The sequence below is a fragment of the Formica exsecta genome, unplaced genomic scaffold (genome assembly GCF_003651465.1).
Source record: "Formica exsecta isolate Colony F162 unplaced genomic scaffold, ASM365146v1 scaffold43, whole genome shotgun sequence".
In the NCBI taxonomy this organism is placed as follows: Eukaryota; Metazoa; Arthropoda; class Insecta; order Hymenoptera; family Formicidae; genus Formica; species Formica exsecta.
In genome coordinates, this window is record NW_021851539.1 from 433,077 (window position 1) to 449,374 (window position 16,298).

Below are 16,298 nucleotides of genomic sequence, written 5' to 3' on the forward strand. Positions count from 1 at the left end.
TATTTTTTTCTTTGATCTGATGTTTATATTTAAATTTTACTTTAAATTTCTTTTTATAGAATTCTCTATATTTATTATAATATACATTTTTTAGCAAGATAAAATAAAATTTACATAATAACGACGACGTTTAATCGATTTTTGTGTGATTCATAAAATAAGAAGCACATACGACGTATTCGCGTGAATACAAATGGAAAGAGCGTTGCGTATCGGACAAATGCGGTATCTTCGCATTTATGTGTACAGCCGTTGTGGAATCGCACCTGTGAGAACCGCGAGTTGAAACAATTTGCATGCAAATGCGATGTTATCCCATAACTATTCATATACGGCAAGTTGATGAGAATTTCGACGACGCAGCAGAAATGCTGCGTCTTCGCACATGTTTGCCACGATATATAATTATCGAAATCTCCTTCTCTCACAAGCACATTCGATTTCTCGAGGGAGATATCGGAAAATCATACGATAACGTCCGCGACATTGTTTCCTCGTGATTGCGACGTCTTTCGCACAGCATGTGTAGATAAATAAATTAGTACCAATTTTCTCGACCCAGTGATTGTTTGACCTACTTTACAATAAGTTGGGGAATTTAGTCTTAAGTCGAGATGATTAAAGATTAGATTAATTTTTGCACATTTATGAAAAAGCAAATTAGAGCAGCGAGTTTTCCTTCGACGAAAAGAAAACAGAGAAAGATTTTTTCTCAACGGAAATTTCCAGAAATTCCAGAAGAATTGATTTTGCGATCCTCACAGAAATAACGATAATTTTATCAGACAAATTGAAAAATGTGTCTGATAATATTGATGACTTTGTGTAAAATCAACACGATGCTTATTTTGAAATTTATAAAGAGAAACGTTCTTCATACATAAACATTCAATTTTTTAATTACACTTCGCTCTCTTTATTGCTCTTGTAAATATATTTTTTCCGTGTTCTCATATATATGTAAATCTTATTGTTTTAATTGTATTTCTTTGGAATGTAAATGTCTTTATATTTTTAAATGATTATGTTAAAATCGCTATTGCTTGTCGTATAAAAGGATCTTTCCTATTTTTTTTTGTTTCATTTTTTATTTTTTACTAGTCTATATAAAATGAAAGGCCTATAAAGGACGAAACGCAAAATATTTCATTTTGAAACAAAAGGTATACGATAGCTTTTGCAATACAAATACGTCTTCGAATTTTTTTGTTAGAAGCATGATCGATAATAAACGCATAGCCTTCTGTTCGCATGTTTTATCGCTGCGCGAGAAACAAATAGACGTCGTTATCGGAAATCTCGGAATCGAGATTAGCAATTTCACAAAACAATACGTAATATATTTCGCGAGTGATTCGCACAAAGTCGTATACGAATTCGAGATATTGTCGATAAAGCTGAATGAGCGTGAATGCGCTTTATTATGTTCTCCGGAATGGACGAAAATAGAGCATCTTTGTTGTTAGACAAAGACTGACTATATGAGTAACGATGATAATAAGTAGAAGCGACGGACGTCGTATAAGATTTTTCCATGAGTCACTCCTATTCTTCAGCGCGTGTCGTCGCTTTGTATATAGGTACAAAAGGACGCTCGTGCATACTAAAATATGAATTTTCGAGCAATAATCTAACGCGCTTAATATTTTTCTTGCAATATTTTTTCATTCATATGTATTAGTGATGTCTTTTTTCCAAATTTATTTTTCCATATATGAGAAAATGATCTGAATATTTATTAATAGCTTAATATAGTCATTGTTGTTATTTATATTAAATAGAATATTTTGTGAATTATAAATATGCATAGTTATTTTTGATATTTGCAGTTTTGTTTCCATGAGAAGAAGTTGTAGAGATATATGTGTATCATGTGTTTACTTATATTACTTATTGTTAGAAGAATGGCGTATTTAGAAACAATTTTAGAAACGATGTGTGTGTGTGTATTTATATAAGCGAGAATTATCTAAAAATATCTATAACTGATCTATAAACAAGTTTACAAACAAGGGTCTAAATCTAGAAAACGAACGTTTGCATATATCTTTTATCTTAGATCTGCACTCTCTCGCTTTAGATTGTGTAACATGGAATACTTTTTAATGAATACCGCTTCCCACTTTCTTTTTCCTTTCACATTAATTACTTCACAATACCATGAAAATCGTTAGGGAAATACTGTACTTTTACTGCCTCGTCGTTTTTCAACTTTCATTACGTCGATAACCTGTAATTTACTTTCTTTTAGTTAAAAAGATGTAAAAAAATTCTAATTAAATGAGTAATTAAGATAAATCGGAAAAAATATAACCATGTTAAATTGTATATAGAAGAGAGGCTTCAAAATTTATTATTATAACAATTTAAAAAATCGTGTCATCGAAAATCGCGATTTCTTTCCTTCGTGAAATCGTAAGATCGTCAACGATACACATGCAACGGTGATCATGCGATCTTTTAAGCCGACGCATAATCCCGTTTTTGGGATCCCGTCTTCTTCTGGTATCCCTCGCAAAAACCGGTTGTTACATTCGGAGTAAATGTATCCGTGCGATCGTGTTAATGCATCGCGAACCGGTCGAGGAATTCTCTGCGTATTGAACTGGCTCTTTCTCTCTCTCTCTCTCTCTCTCTCTCTTTTATACATTTTATATTTCAATTATCACAAACTACGTAATAGTAACGTTTTACGATGCGAGATTGTATTTCCCCGATTACTCGAAGTATACGCGGTTATACGTAACTAAAAAGATAGAAAAAAGAGATAAATAATTGACATGAATTGCGATTTACAATTTGAATCTCATTATCGAGATTATTTTTAAATACTCAAAGTAAACAAACGATTGGATTCCTAAACATCTACGCCTTCCTTCACAATTTCTTTCTGCGCAAACAATCGTGGCAGAAATATACGTTCATATAATTTGCTATTTTACTTGTTTAATTTTAATTACTTTGACGCGTGCGACTTTTGCTTGTGATATAAAATATTTGCGAGTGTTGAAAGATATTGGTCGTTTCTTACGATACACTATCCTCACAAACTGAGAGAAAGCAACTATCCAATTATTTAATCGGTAATATCTTCGTGGAATTGTGTCGCTATGATGTAACAAACTTTATTGACGAACGTCAGCAATGTAGCTGCTCGCGAACGGAGGGGCGTTTAATCGAGATACGATGTCGCGACGAATGTTATTGAATGATGTGGCATTGAAGATTGACTTAATCGCGTCGTCGTCGTCGTCGCGATTCACGTCAGTTTTAGAGCGTCACCGTTGGACTCGCATTGCGTGCACGCGAATTGCGTGCACTATTTTGAGACAGAGAAACGCGATATGTATCCTTTTCTTATATTTCAACAATGTAATATATCAGATGTCGCTTTCGAGACGCCGTATTTTCTCGGTTAGACGCAAGTATATCTAGTTTATTTATATTTTTCATTGCTATGTATACATATGGGTGTGTGCGTGTGGGTGTGTATGTGCGCGCGCATGGTGCATCTGGTGATTAACGTGCTACATTCGGAACAGCATCGCGGAACGCGTTCCCATTCGATGCAGCTGTTGCGAGTGAACGCACGAGAGGATCGCGGTAGTAGAATTAGGCACACTCTGACTATTGCGCGTTTTAATGCGATGATTAATTAGACGGGAAATATCGCGATCTGTTTTTACACCGCACGATTGAACCAAAACTTCGAATATAATTAATTACGAAAAAAATTCGAAAAAGATTCGATAAACAAACACGGACCTTTCGCCAAACGATAAATTTCGATTCGTGTCGGGGAATTTATAATCGAGGGAAAGTCACGTCGAGTAGCTTCGACCGCGGGGGCAACTCGATATATGGTATGTATTGTTAATGAGCCGTCGCGTCGCAAACGTTTCACGACTATTGCGCCCTTCCAAGTTGCTGCCGAGAAAAAAAAAAAACGAGACCGAGAGAACGCGAGAGAAGACGTATTCTCGAGAACGTCGTAGTATCGACTGGCCAATCGCCGGTCGTGTCGAGCTCACGCCATGCACGACGTCGGCGCCGTCGTGTGCGAATCCATTCTCACGATTGAACCAAAACTTCGAAGGGGAAATAGAATTTTTTTTTGGAACAATTATTTGTTATACTTTCTATTTTGAATATATAATGTATTCATATATTCTTGATGAAAATTAAAAAATAATCTATGACATACGTATCGATTGCAATACGCGTATTAAGCACGACTTATTGTTAGCTGTCAAATTTAGTTGCTTAATAATCAATTGAACGTCGGATTATTTTTCAGAAAATTAGAAATTATCAAAATTATTTAATTATAGTTATGCGAAAATTAATATAATCATGAATTATATGGATTTTAATTCATCCGAGAAAAGTGTGATCGACTTATAGGAATATACCATATATGGTCTTGTCTATAAATTGCGATCGTGAAGTAACGCGATTCCGCGATTATTGCACTCGGTTGTAGCTCTTCTTAATACTCTCTTTCTCTTTCTGAATATTAAATCTCGTTTAGAAAAAAAATTGTATTTATTTCCGATTGAAAATTCTCAATAAATAATATATTATATATAAAATGCGAATATAATTAATTACGAAAAAAAAAACGAGACCGAGAGAACGCGAGAGAAGACGTATTCTCGAGAACGTCGTAGTATCGACTGGCCAATCGCCGGTCGTGTCGAGCTCACGCCATGCACGACGTCGGCGCCGTCGTGTGCGAATCCATTCTCCTTTCGGATGCTGAGCCAACATATTCGATCCATTGACGTAACGACGGAATTGAGTTTTCGCGACGCGTCTGTAAAAAAAAAAAAAAACAAAGAAAAAACAGCGTAATAAGTGCGAGAGAAACTTTTTTTTTGCTCGAATTGGATTGATCGAGCGAGCGTTTAAAATTAAACTTCCCCCGATTATACTCTCGCGTAGATGAAGAGAATCATCTACGGGAGACATTTGTTGGGCACACATTTGTTTCCGGCCTCCGTATCGACTGCAATCACAAAAAAAAAAAATAAAAAAAAATGGATATTTTTATAATTTCATTTTTGAAAAAACTATAAACTCTAAATTCTAAAGTCTTTGATAAGTCTGGACGATTATTTAGATCAGTAAGGTTGGATTAAGCAGGAGGCAAATAAGTATAGATTAAGATGAGGATAAACAGAAGGACTAAAATCCAGGATTAGCCTTCTTACGGTACTCTAATCCAACACATCTGGCTTTTTCGCATCTGCGTTTCTTTCTTTTCTTGCTGTCTGGCTGGAAACTTGTTTCTACTTGTATTCTCTAGAAAATTAGAAAAATAATTATATACGATGTAATGATATATAATAATATCCGTAAATATTAAAAGATATTAATATTAATAAATAAAAAATAGAAATATGTATGTTTAAATCTTATATCACATCGCACTTTGACTCTTTTTATCATCGTCGGTTTAACAACACGTGCGATCCGAAAGATCCAAGGAAGGTGATGAAAAGGAAAACGCAGTCGTATAAGTTATTTATAACGGCAAGGAACACACGGCTTTTCACGATTGGCAGCGAGACGCGAATAATCAAGAAATACATAACCGCGCATGGATTAAAGAAACCAACGAAGCGTACAAAAAAAAAAAAAAAAAAAAATTTACACACGCGAATATGCATATTGATTGTTTTTCGTACAGTTGCGTGTGTAATTACTCGACTATTGTCGCACGAAAGGCAACCGCCGCCGTCTTTTTACGCGCTAATCAAGAGTCGCGATAAAGCTTTGAATTAAGTGCACGAGAGCAAACTATAGTCGTTAGTCACTTTAATTATAATTATTTTTTAAAATAATTATCATGATTTTATCATTTTTTTATAATAATTAATTTATCTCGTATATTACTTAATTCTCCTCAGAGACAGTGGAGTTAGATTAGCATTGCTAATGACGTGGTATGTGCGTTTGAAATGAATACCCAGTGAGCAATATGTTATCAAAAGAAATTCATAAAGTACTCAAGTTTAAGAGTCGGACTTCCGAAAACACCATCACAATGATAATATTATGATGTCAATAAGTCCTCCAATGCGTCGATTTTAGAGGAAAGAAAGACATCATATAATTGACATACTTGCGCAGGTGTGCGGCTTTCGTAAAATATCTTAAATGGCACGCTTGCTAGAGATTTTAGAGATATCTATGAAGAGATATCATAAAGAGCTCTTGTGAAAGATATCTTACAAAAAGATAACTTACTGATATCATTTCTAAGAAAATTTAATTAAGTCTTTAAAAAGTCCTCTTAAAGAGCTCATCCTCTCAATAATGCTCACTGGGTATCGTCCTTCGATACGCACGGCAACAATTATTGAATTATCTCCGCGAGTTTATCGATTTTACCTGATAAAACGGACCTCGCATTATAGCGACAATGTTTCCTCGGTATTTCTGCCCAAGCATTCCCGATTGGAATGCGAATGATACGGTGAACGAAAGGAATTCATGCGCGCAATCTGTCCTTTGACGTCATCCTCTTGCTCGCTTATCATTGTCCCTCGATAGTCCCTGCTGATAATTGCGGCGAATATAATGATTTTCGTAAAGTTACAAAGCATGCCGTGATAACACGCACTTACACGCGCAATCTTTGCGCTGATTGATAGCTCTGTGAATCATTTGGAGGGATTAACATAAGCTTTATCTTAAAAATGCTAGAGTGCTTCCTACAATCGTAAATATTGCCATTCAGATATTGCGACGGAAAAAATAGCGTGTAAAAATATTTAAACAGGAAAAAAGATATTAACTCTGCCGGTAATATTTTGAAACGATATAATACTTGGAATACACATACAAAATACAATATTCTGCCTATATTTTTTACATTTTTTAACAAAACGAAAGAACGAATTTTGAAACAACTTTCTCTGATTAATTTATATTTAAATTAATATCTATTAATTTAATATTGAATTAATATTTAAATTAATATTTTTTTAATGAATATTACGGGCTAATTGATATAAATTTTTTTTTATGATGATTGGGAGAGCATTTCTTAAGTATGAATTCGTTACACACACAAGCAGCGTAAATAATACATATTGCTACTAATTTAAATATAGAAACTGCGGTCGCCGTTGTTAAGAAGATTGGGCTTATCTGCTAGATAATGGCCGGGACATTGTCTTTTATATAATGAGTGTATATCACGGCCAATAGTTTCTACGATCGCTCGTCGTTCAGCCTCGACAGAAGTAAGATGATAGCAGTACAAAGTTAAACTGTGTACGCGCCAAATGTCAATTTAATTCGAGAAAATATCAGTGTCAAATTTTTATTTCTCTATATTTAATTCCCGTTATCGAAACAGCATTTTCTTAATGTTTTCTTAATGTTAAGAGGAAAATGAATGTAATTGGCCGATATCGCAAAATGGAGACAAGCAAAGTATTAATTTTGCCTTTAATCGATGTTTGTATATATGCTACGCACACAAGCATAGATACTATTTTTAACACATCCTATATATCTACGAATCGTGGTTTATAAAGTTATCTGTATGTACGCCTGTCCACATTCTTGCATTTCATATTGCGCATTAAATCGATGACCCGGTTGAAAATAGGAGCGACTGAAAATATTCTATTCTCGGGGGAAAAAATCTGCTGGAGAAATTTAAATTTCTTTGAAAGATTAAAAAAATTTTTCAAATGTTACTCTCATCGCGTGACAAAGAGTTCTTTGCTTCTCTCTACAGCATTAACTTGTACTTTTCAGAGCGATCGTCGTCGCAAACATTGTTGTTTACTGTACTCGCGGAATATCTGCGCACATATCGGATCCGGTATATACGACACACACACTCTCGGTATGCACGGTTGGCGGAGCGCCAAAGGTCATCCTTGAACATTCACTTTTCCATCCACGCGACGCGATCGCCATTCATAGAGATATGCCTCGCACGATCGATGCCTCTCGTCACTCTTCTTCTATGCCTCCCAATGTTAATTTCCTCTTTCTCCGATATCTCGAAACAATTAATCTGTAATCTGTCTTGTTTTTCGCTATACGAGAAGATAATAGCGAAATATTTTCCATCTATCGCTACGAAGATTAACGAGACGTATTTCTGTTTGCTTCGCAGGAGGGTGAACTTCTAGAAAAGAATACGGATTGGATCTACGAATGGAGCTCTCGACCGGACCAGGCGCCGCCAAAGTACGAGATTTGGCAATTAATTTAGAAATTTTGATGTAAAAATAGATATTTCTTTAGCTTTTCGTATTATTAATTATTACTACCATTAAAATTACTTTTACAGAGACTGGAAATTCAAACATCCTCTGGGCAGTAAGAGAAAAACATACAGCATCCGCACGGCAAAGGTTGGCAAGAACGGATTGTTTTCCAAGGAGGTCATTTACACCCTGTTCTTTACGAATCTTTTGTCTCTGCTCATTGGGACCGGTCTAGGGTAAAGTTACTTGTAACATGCTTTAAACGTAATATTAATTGCCGCGCTCTTATTGCATGTAACACTAATTAGGCTCACTTTTGTTGTAGCGTTTTGCTCACTAGGCGGGGCTTGATGATGTCCCGCGTCGCCATTGAGTGAAGAACATGATTCCGGGGTGTGTCAGCATCAGAATTTGATCACGGTTGAATCTGGCGAGGAGGGGAAGGCTGGAGATGCAAGAAAGACTGAACAAGCCGGTGGGCGATCGAGCCTAAAAACAGTTACACGCAGCACATAATTCGATTGTCCCGATTTATTATATTAGCACTTTGTATTATATATTAGCACTTTTACTTCCCCAATCCCTTTTAACTGTACGGTGTACTTCTAAAAAAATTTCGTATATCAAGTATAAGTAATGCGCATTATATGCTTAGGAAAAGGAAAAGGCTAAGAAAAATAAGAAAAATAAGCAAAAAAAAAAGATGGAGAAAAGAAACTATCGTATATAGTTACAGAGAGTTGTTGAAAGAAACAGGAAAATGAACGAAACGAATGTCCATTTTATACCGTTTCTAATGCGTTTCTATCCGCGATAGTTTGTAGGCATAGCTTGAATAGTATTTATCTGAAACTAATTATATATATTGTTAGAACGGAAAGAAAGAAGAGAGACTGAGAAAGAAAGAGTAAAAGAGGGAACGAAAGAGAGAATGTGCGAATATGTGTGTGCACGCGCAGGCGCGCGTGCGTGTATCTGTGCACGGAGGAAATGCGTCGAGAGAAGATCACGATTTACCAGTGCGGAAAGAATCAAGATATATCGATGAGAGAACGCTGGACGACTCGTCTAATTTATGTAAGTTACGGAACTCTTGTTACATTGCGAACGAGCCAATTTTGGGACGTTGAGTTAAGGGAATGAAAAAGAACATACATTATGTGTCTAAATAAATTTTCGAACACGATCGATAATATAATAAGCGATACTTACATATATCGATCGGTTATTCCTTTTTTCGATTATCACGCTTCAATGACATAGAAAAATCTTTCGAGATAATAAAAAAATTTCTTTGATTGTAATTAATTACAAATCTCAGATAAAAAATTAGTATGATTATGATAGTATTTTAAAAAGTAAAATCTATGGGAAATATATATAATTTTATTTGATGAAATAATAGTTATAAAAATTTCTGACAAATATCAGTGACAAAATACGGAAAAAACGCCGTATATTGTCTATAAAAAGAAATAAAATTTATATAATATATACAGCGTGTCCCCAATTTAAATGTCAAAACTTTAGGAGCGTGTAGGGGATCGATAAACTAAGACAAAAAGTCCTTTAGAGATTTGCTCGTTTTTGCTTCGTTTTGAAGAAAATCGCAAAAAATGAAACAAATAATTTTCACCAAAAAACTTAAAACAACACTTAAATTATCAGATTTATCAAAAAGTATTATAAAATAAAAATTGTAGAACGTGGAATTAAGAAAAGAGAGTGAGTTAAAATCCTCCTATTTACGGTTAACATAAATTTAAGTAAGTGGCATCTTACAAACGGTAAATTTACGAATCATTTATCTTTTGACGCTAACATGTCCAGAATCTTGGATAATTTAGAATAATATATTCTAGTGTATATGCAGTTTCTCGTTCTCTCTCTTCTTTTCTTTTTATTTTTTTAAATAATAACAGCAATAATAAAAGCAATATTATTTTTTTTATTTTTTTATTTTTTTTTATTTGGTACAAGCAAGTATCTGGGTAAATTGTACGATTAAAAATAATTATTCGATATTATGTAAAATATCTAGGTTTTAAAATCACGTGAGCCTATCGAGGTGGAAAAAAGGAACGGTAAAAAAATTGAAAGATCTTTCGATGGTCGACACGGCAGTCTGAGACCCCGGATAAGGGGTTAACCGAGCGAGGCACAATTACGCTCGAACGCCGCGTGAAATCGCGCAGGTGTATACACTCGAGAGCACCTAATTAAAGGTTTAACGACGACGATGCCTACATTAGCACTCTCTCTAACCGATTACGATCATCGCGATTGAATTTTCGAAAGCCGGCGCGAAGCTTTGACGTCGATCGCGAAAAATCGCGGTTTTGCAAAATTGCTCCGGGTATAAAAAAAAAAAATATACGATAAGATTATATAATATACATTAAGATTTAATTCTTGTGAAGCTGTTTGATTAATCCTAGAAAACGGTACTCCCACACGATTCAGAATCAATCAGAATAATTATGACATTCGAGAAAATATGACCATTTTCAAGAGTATGATTGATAGTTATTGAATCTTATATTTATTAGATAATCATATGTTACATCTATTGAATAGATAGCTATCATTCTTGAGAAAAAGAATTTTATAGCCATTATTGAGAATTCACAAATTGAAAATTATTATAGTATCACGATTATATTTTGTTTTTTCAGATTACCTTATACATCGCAACTAATAATCTCATCGAAATCATACAGAAACTTGGCAAAAGAGAAAGCCACGAAAATGCCACGATAAATTACTATATTTCGTATTGTTTAATGTGATATTTCGTTAACGAGTAGTCTCGTAACATTTATGCCGACGTTAGACAGGTGCCAGCGATAAGGAGTGAATTTCATCTTCGTGCCGTGGCAATTGAAGACCACCCTGAAATAACGCGCCGGAACCAGCAACAAGCGGTTGATGACAGTCATCGCCGTTCATGATTATGCACTATTGTGTAAACGATCCACGCGCACAAGTAGCCAGAAATCTCACCTTGCTGTTCTAATATCAGTAAAGTACAACTAATTATTTTGCAAATTATTACTTCAATAAAACTGAATGCACAGTTGATGAAAATATCTATTTAATTAGATTTAAGATATACAATCTTGTAATAAAAATGTGCAAATAAAAATAGAAAAAAATAATTTAAAAAATTCATTTTATACAAAGTTTAAAATTAATTTCAAAATTATTGTCATAAATTGTCATTTTAATTTTCTACGCAAAATAATTTGAAAATTATCATTAGACACAGGCAGATGATAATCTTCCGAAATATGTATCCTATTGATGTATTATATAGGGTGTCCCCAATTTAAATGTCAAAACTTTAGGAGCGTGTAGGGGACCAAAAAACTAAGACAGAAAGTCCTTTAGAGATTTGCTCGTTTTTGCTTCGTTTTGAAGAAAATCGCAAAAAATGAAACAAACAATTTTCACCAAAAAACTTAAAATAACACTAAAATTATTCGATTTATCAAAAAGTATTATAAAAAAAATTGGAGAACATGGAATTAAGAAAAGAGAGTCAGTTAAAATCCTTCTGAGGTAAAATTAGAGGATTGTAAATAAATACACGACAACGCGAAATTTTGTTTCTATTCTAATTTTACCTCAGGAGGATTTTAACTCACTCTCTTTTCTTAATTCCATGTTCTACAATTTTTATTTTATAATACTTTTTGATAAATCTAATAATCTGTTCTTTACGAATCTTTTGTCTCTGCTCATTGGGACCGGTCTAGGGTAAAGTTACTTGTAACATGCTTTAAACGTAATATTAATTGCCGCGCTCTTATTGCATGTAACACTAATTAGGCTCACTTTTGTTGTAGCGTTTTGCTCACTAGGCGGGGCTTGATGATGTCCCGCGTCGCCATTGAGTGAAGAACATGATTCCGGGGTGTGTCAGCATCAGAATTTGATCACGGTTGAATCTGGCGAGGAGGGGAAGGCTGGAGATGCAAGAAAGACTGAACAAGCCGGTGGGCGATCGAGCCTAAAAACAGTTACACGCAGCACATAATTCGATTGTCCCGATTTATTATATTAGCACTTTGTATTATATATTAGCACTTTTACTTCCCCAATCCCTTTTAACTGTACGGTGTACTTCTAAAAAAATTTCGTATATCAAGTATAAGTAATGCGCATTATATGCTTAGGAAAAGGAAAAGGCTAAGAAAAATAAAGAAAAATAAGCAAAAAAAAAAGATGGAGAAAAGAAACTATCGTATATAGTTACAGAGAGTTGTTGAAAGAAACAGGAAAATGAACGAAACGAATGTCCATTTTATACCGTTTCTAATGCGTTTCTATCCGCGATAGTTTGTAGGCATAGCTTGAATAGTATTTATCTGAAACTAATTATATATATTGTTAGAACGGAAAGAAAGAAGAGAGACTGAGAAAGAAAGAGTAAAAGAGGGAACGAAAGAGAGAATGTGCGAATATGTGTGTGCACGCGCAGGCGCGCGTGCGTGTATCTGTGCACGGAGGAAATGCGTCGAGAGAAGATCACGATTTACCAGTGCGGAAAGAATCAAGATATATCGATGAGAGAACGCTGGACGACTCGTCTAATTTATGTAAGTTACGGAACTCTTGTTACATTGCGAACGAGCCAATTTTGGGACGTTGAGTTAAGGGAATGAAAAAGAACATACATTATGTGTCTAAATAAATTTTCGAACACGATCGATAATATAATAAGCGATACTTACATATATCGATCGGTTATTCCTTTTTTCGATTATCACGCTTCAATGACAGTAGTTCCTACGGAGAGGAAGTATCGATGCTGACATTTACACCATTTCGATGCCGATTACAGATAACCGGAAGGAGGGACCATGAGAGAGAGAGAGAGAGATCTGTATAATTCGGAAATATTTTAAGAGTTTTAGACGGTATAAATTGCATACTGATCAGCTATGGGCAAACCGGATCTGGAAAGAGTTTCACGGTTGGCGGTTTTAGAAATAACTGGGAAGTACGTTTTTGAAATGTCACTTATTATTTAAACTTTTGATAAATTGATGATGAGTATTGATCTAATTATTTAGCATAGAGGAATAATCCCACGATTCTTGTCTGATATTTTTGCGGAGAAGACGAACCGAAGAAAGATTAGCGACATACACTATGGTTTAAGTTTTGTTGAATTGAAAGGTAAATACTTAATCGATCTCCTCACAACGCGAAAACGCAAGATTATCAATGTGAACGAGCACAATGCCTTTAAGGTATCATCGATTACCAAAGTTTTTGAATTTCTGTGTTTTTAGAAAAAAATAACGTTAAAAACAATTTTTCGAACGATACTTTTATAATTTTCTGAAATTATTACATTTATCTATTATTAGATATGTGTCTAATTTTGACAATATCTAACATATGTAAAAACATAATGGATTTGAAAAGCAATGAGAAGAATTGCAAGTAATGATGCAGACACAATAAAAACCGGTACAATTATGATTTCAGAGTATAACTATAGTGGATGTAGAGAATGAAGATGAGACTCTAAAAAAAGTGCTCGAAGGAGAAGCTAGAAGATCGGTTGTGAAGGACACAATGTACCCAGTATCACATTTGGGTGCAGCTGTGATTACTTTTCACGTCTCGAACACGAGTCTGATAAAATCGCAAGCCATCGTAACGACAGCCAAAGTAACTTTAGTTTCAAATTCTCACCCTTAAAATGTTGAAAATTCTCGTATCTATTTGAATGTCCTTAGAAGATAATTTTTAAATTCCTATAGAGAGAAAGAAAAAGAATTTTATGGAAATATTAAAACATATGAAAAAATGATATATTTTTAAGAATTTGTGAAATAAATTCACACCGTATAAATATAATTAGAATTAGAAAAATTCAAATATATAATACGTTTAACTATCTTAAATAAATTCAATAACGTGATTGAATTTTTAAAGGAATCACGGAGATCCTAATATCTTGAAAGAAAAATTTATTTTTATGGCTCGATATCAGATACACATAGTAGAGATGGCTGGAATTGGTACGGCAGGAAGTCCATCGAGTTGTTGGAAAACAGCGACCGACTTGGGTATGGCGAATTTAATGAGAATGCAGCTGGAACAGTACTTTGTATATCTCAGAAAACAAAGTGCGTGCATGTACGCTATAATTCGTTCGAATAATTTGCTAAAGCTGCTGAGAGACGCATTCAGCATCACCTCCGTCATTCGGTAACCATAAAAAAACAAACATTTAAAATAGCGCAAATTAATCTAGACAGAATTTAATTAGCTCAATGACTAATTTAAAACATTAAATCCATCATTTTTCTTCAATCAAATCTGTAATTTGGAGAGAGAAAGAAAGAGAGAGAGGAGAGAGAGAGAGAGAGAGAGAGAGAGAGAGAGAAAGATAAGTTACATTTGGACATATAGACAAAACTAAATACATGTTAGAAATTGTGCATAAATTTTTTATTTGCAAAATCAACAATACAATCCCTGTTACGTGAATTGACAGATTTTTTTCATATTCTTAGGTAAGTTGCGCGTTATTTAATTTACAATAATGATATTCAACGTACTTTTTATAAGCAATTATTTTGTAATATTGTATGTATGTTATGTCATACGCATAATAATAATCGTATTTCATATGTAATAGTTGGCGTTGGTGACTTTCTAGCGTTGTGTCGAATACTCGATTTTCTTTCCATCGATATTTTTTCGAAGCTGTTTCTCTTTGCTAAAATTAAAGTTTTAATTTTATGGATAATTTATACATAAGAGCGCTACAAAGAATAAAAAATTTTGTAAATTCATACTTATGATGAAGTATTTAATTTTCACAGATTATTTGCATGTAGATCACTTTTTTTAAACTATCCTAATCTCTGTTCTGTTTTGTGTGTAACACCTCGTTTGACTGTTAAAAATCGAATTTGAAATGACAGAAATTGAACTCTAGACAATTTCAGCTCTATAAATAGCATACAAACTAAAAATGAGATTAACCTTTTTCTCTCACAAATGCGCAATATATTGAAATAATGTTGCAAATGTATCATGTGTGTGTGAAAAATGTATCAAACGAACTTTTTTATGTTGGATGACGAGTCGATCGATGAGAAGCACGAGAGAAATATAAAAGTTTTCGTGCGAATTCTACCGCTCGAGAAACCGTGCGATTCTTGCGCAAAGATCAGTGCGGATAATAAGGTGAGATTGATGTAAATCTCTTTATTGTTAAATCGATAATATTAGAAGCTTTTTTGGATATTTGTTTCTAGTTGAAAAAAAAAAAAGGAAAAGATTCCACTCGCATTATAAAATTTATTATTATTTATTATTATGTGTGCCACTGTGTATTTTTCGAGATTCACACACATTTATTGTCACAGATATATTTTATTATTATTATTTATGAAAACATCTCACAAATTTAACATATCGATACGTTCTATTAATTAATTTGCTGTAACATCGTTATTTAGACAATATACGTGAGATGTTTACAAGATATGCGAAACCGACGAAACCGTCTGTCGGCGGCTCCACATCCCGTTTATTGGACCTTTCGCACTAACGGAATATTTCACGAGACGTCCCAAGATAAAGTGTATCGCGCTACCACAAAAGATCTCGTAGAAAAGTATCAATTGATAATTGAAATCGATAATAATGATATTTCGTATTGCATCCTTGATATAATTAATATTGTTCAATACATCAATAACAAGTTAAATCATGTTAAATTCAAACATTAAATTCGACATTATTAAATTCAAAAATAATTAATTTAAATTTTTGGATTATCTTTGTTGAAAGATTTTCCTATCATTTCTGTTAATATCTCAAGTTTAATAAACCTTTATTCTATATATAACTTATAATGTTATTTGTTATATTACTAATTTAACACAAATTATTAAATTTTAAAATAATTTAATAATGTTGTGTATCTAATTATTATATTAATAATGTTGCAAATGAGATACATAATGTTAGCATATGGATTGACATAAATTAATAGAGGTTTATCTCAAATTTGACAAATAAAGTTGA

The 16,298-nt window shown here is 33.7% G+C and overlaps 2 protein-coding genes and 1 long non-coding RNA gene across 4 annotated transcripts in view; all 3 read left to right on the top strand.

The window, feature by feature from the left end:
• Window positions 1–9,113, top strand: part of LOC115240445 (BCL2/adenovirus E1B 19 kDa protein-interacting protein 3) — a 23,745-nt gene extending 14,632 nt beyond the window's left edge. Inside the window, exons 1-4 of one of the 2 annotated variants that reach the window (XM_029815590.1) lie at window positions 2,966–3,414; window positions 8,144–8,217; window positions 8,321–8,473; window positions 8,563–9,113. In XM_029815590.1, the coding sequence (XP_029671450.1) occupies window positions 3,187–3,414; window positions 8,144–8,217; window positions 8,321–8,473; window positions 8,563–8,614 (507 nt within the window). In that variant the 5' untranslated portion in view covers window positions 2,966–3,186 and the 3' untranslated portion in view covers window positions 8,615–9,113. Of the gene's footprint in view, window positions 1–2,965; window positions 3,415–8,143; window positions 8,218–8,320; window positions 8,474–8,562 lie in introns of those variants that run through there. The other variant, XM_029815587.1, reaches the window with a different exon arrangement.
• Window positions 9,114–11,948: 2,835 nt separating this feature from the next.
• Window positions 11,949–12,656, top strand: LOC115240447. The gene is made up of 2 exons (XR_003884781.1): window positions 11,949–11,996; window positions 12,086–12,656. It is a non-coding gene; the product is annotated as an uncharacterized LOC115240447 (long non-coding RNA).
• A 527-nt stretch (window positions 12,657–13,183) lies between these two features.
• LOC115240448 overlaps window positions 13,184–16,298 on the top strand; it is an 11,695-nt gene continuing 8,580 nt past the window's right edge. The window contains exons 1-4 of the mRNA XM_029815594.1: window positions 13,184–13,242; window positions 13,321–13,495; window positions 13,737–13,922; window positions 14,248–14,465. Coding sequence (XP_029671454.1) covers window positions 13,184–13,242; window positions 13,321–13,495; window positions 13,737–13,922; window positions 14,248–14,465 — 638 coding nt within the window. The remainder of the gene's footprint in view (window positions 13,243–13,320; window positions 13,496–13,736; window positions 13,923–14,247; window positions 14,466–16,298) is intronic.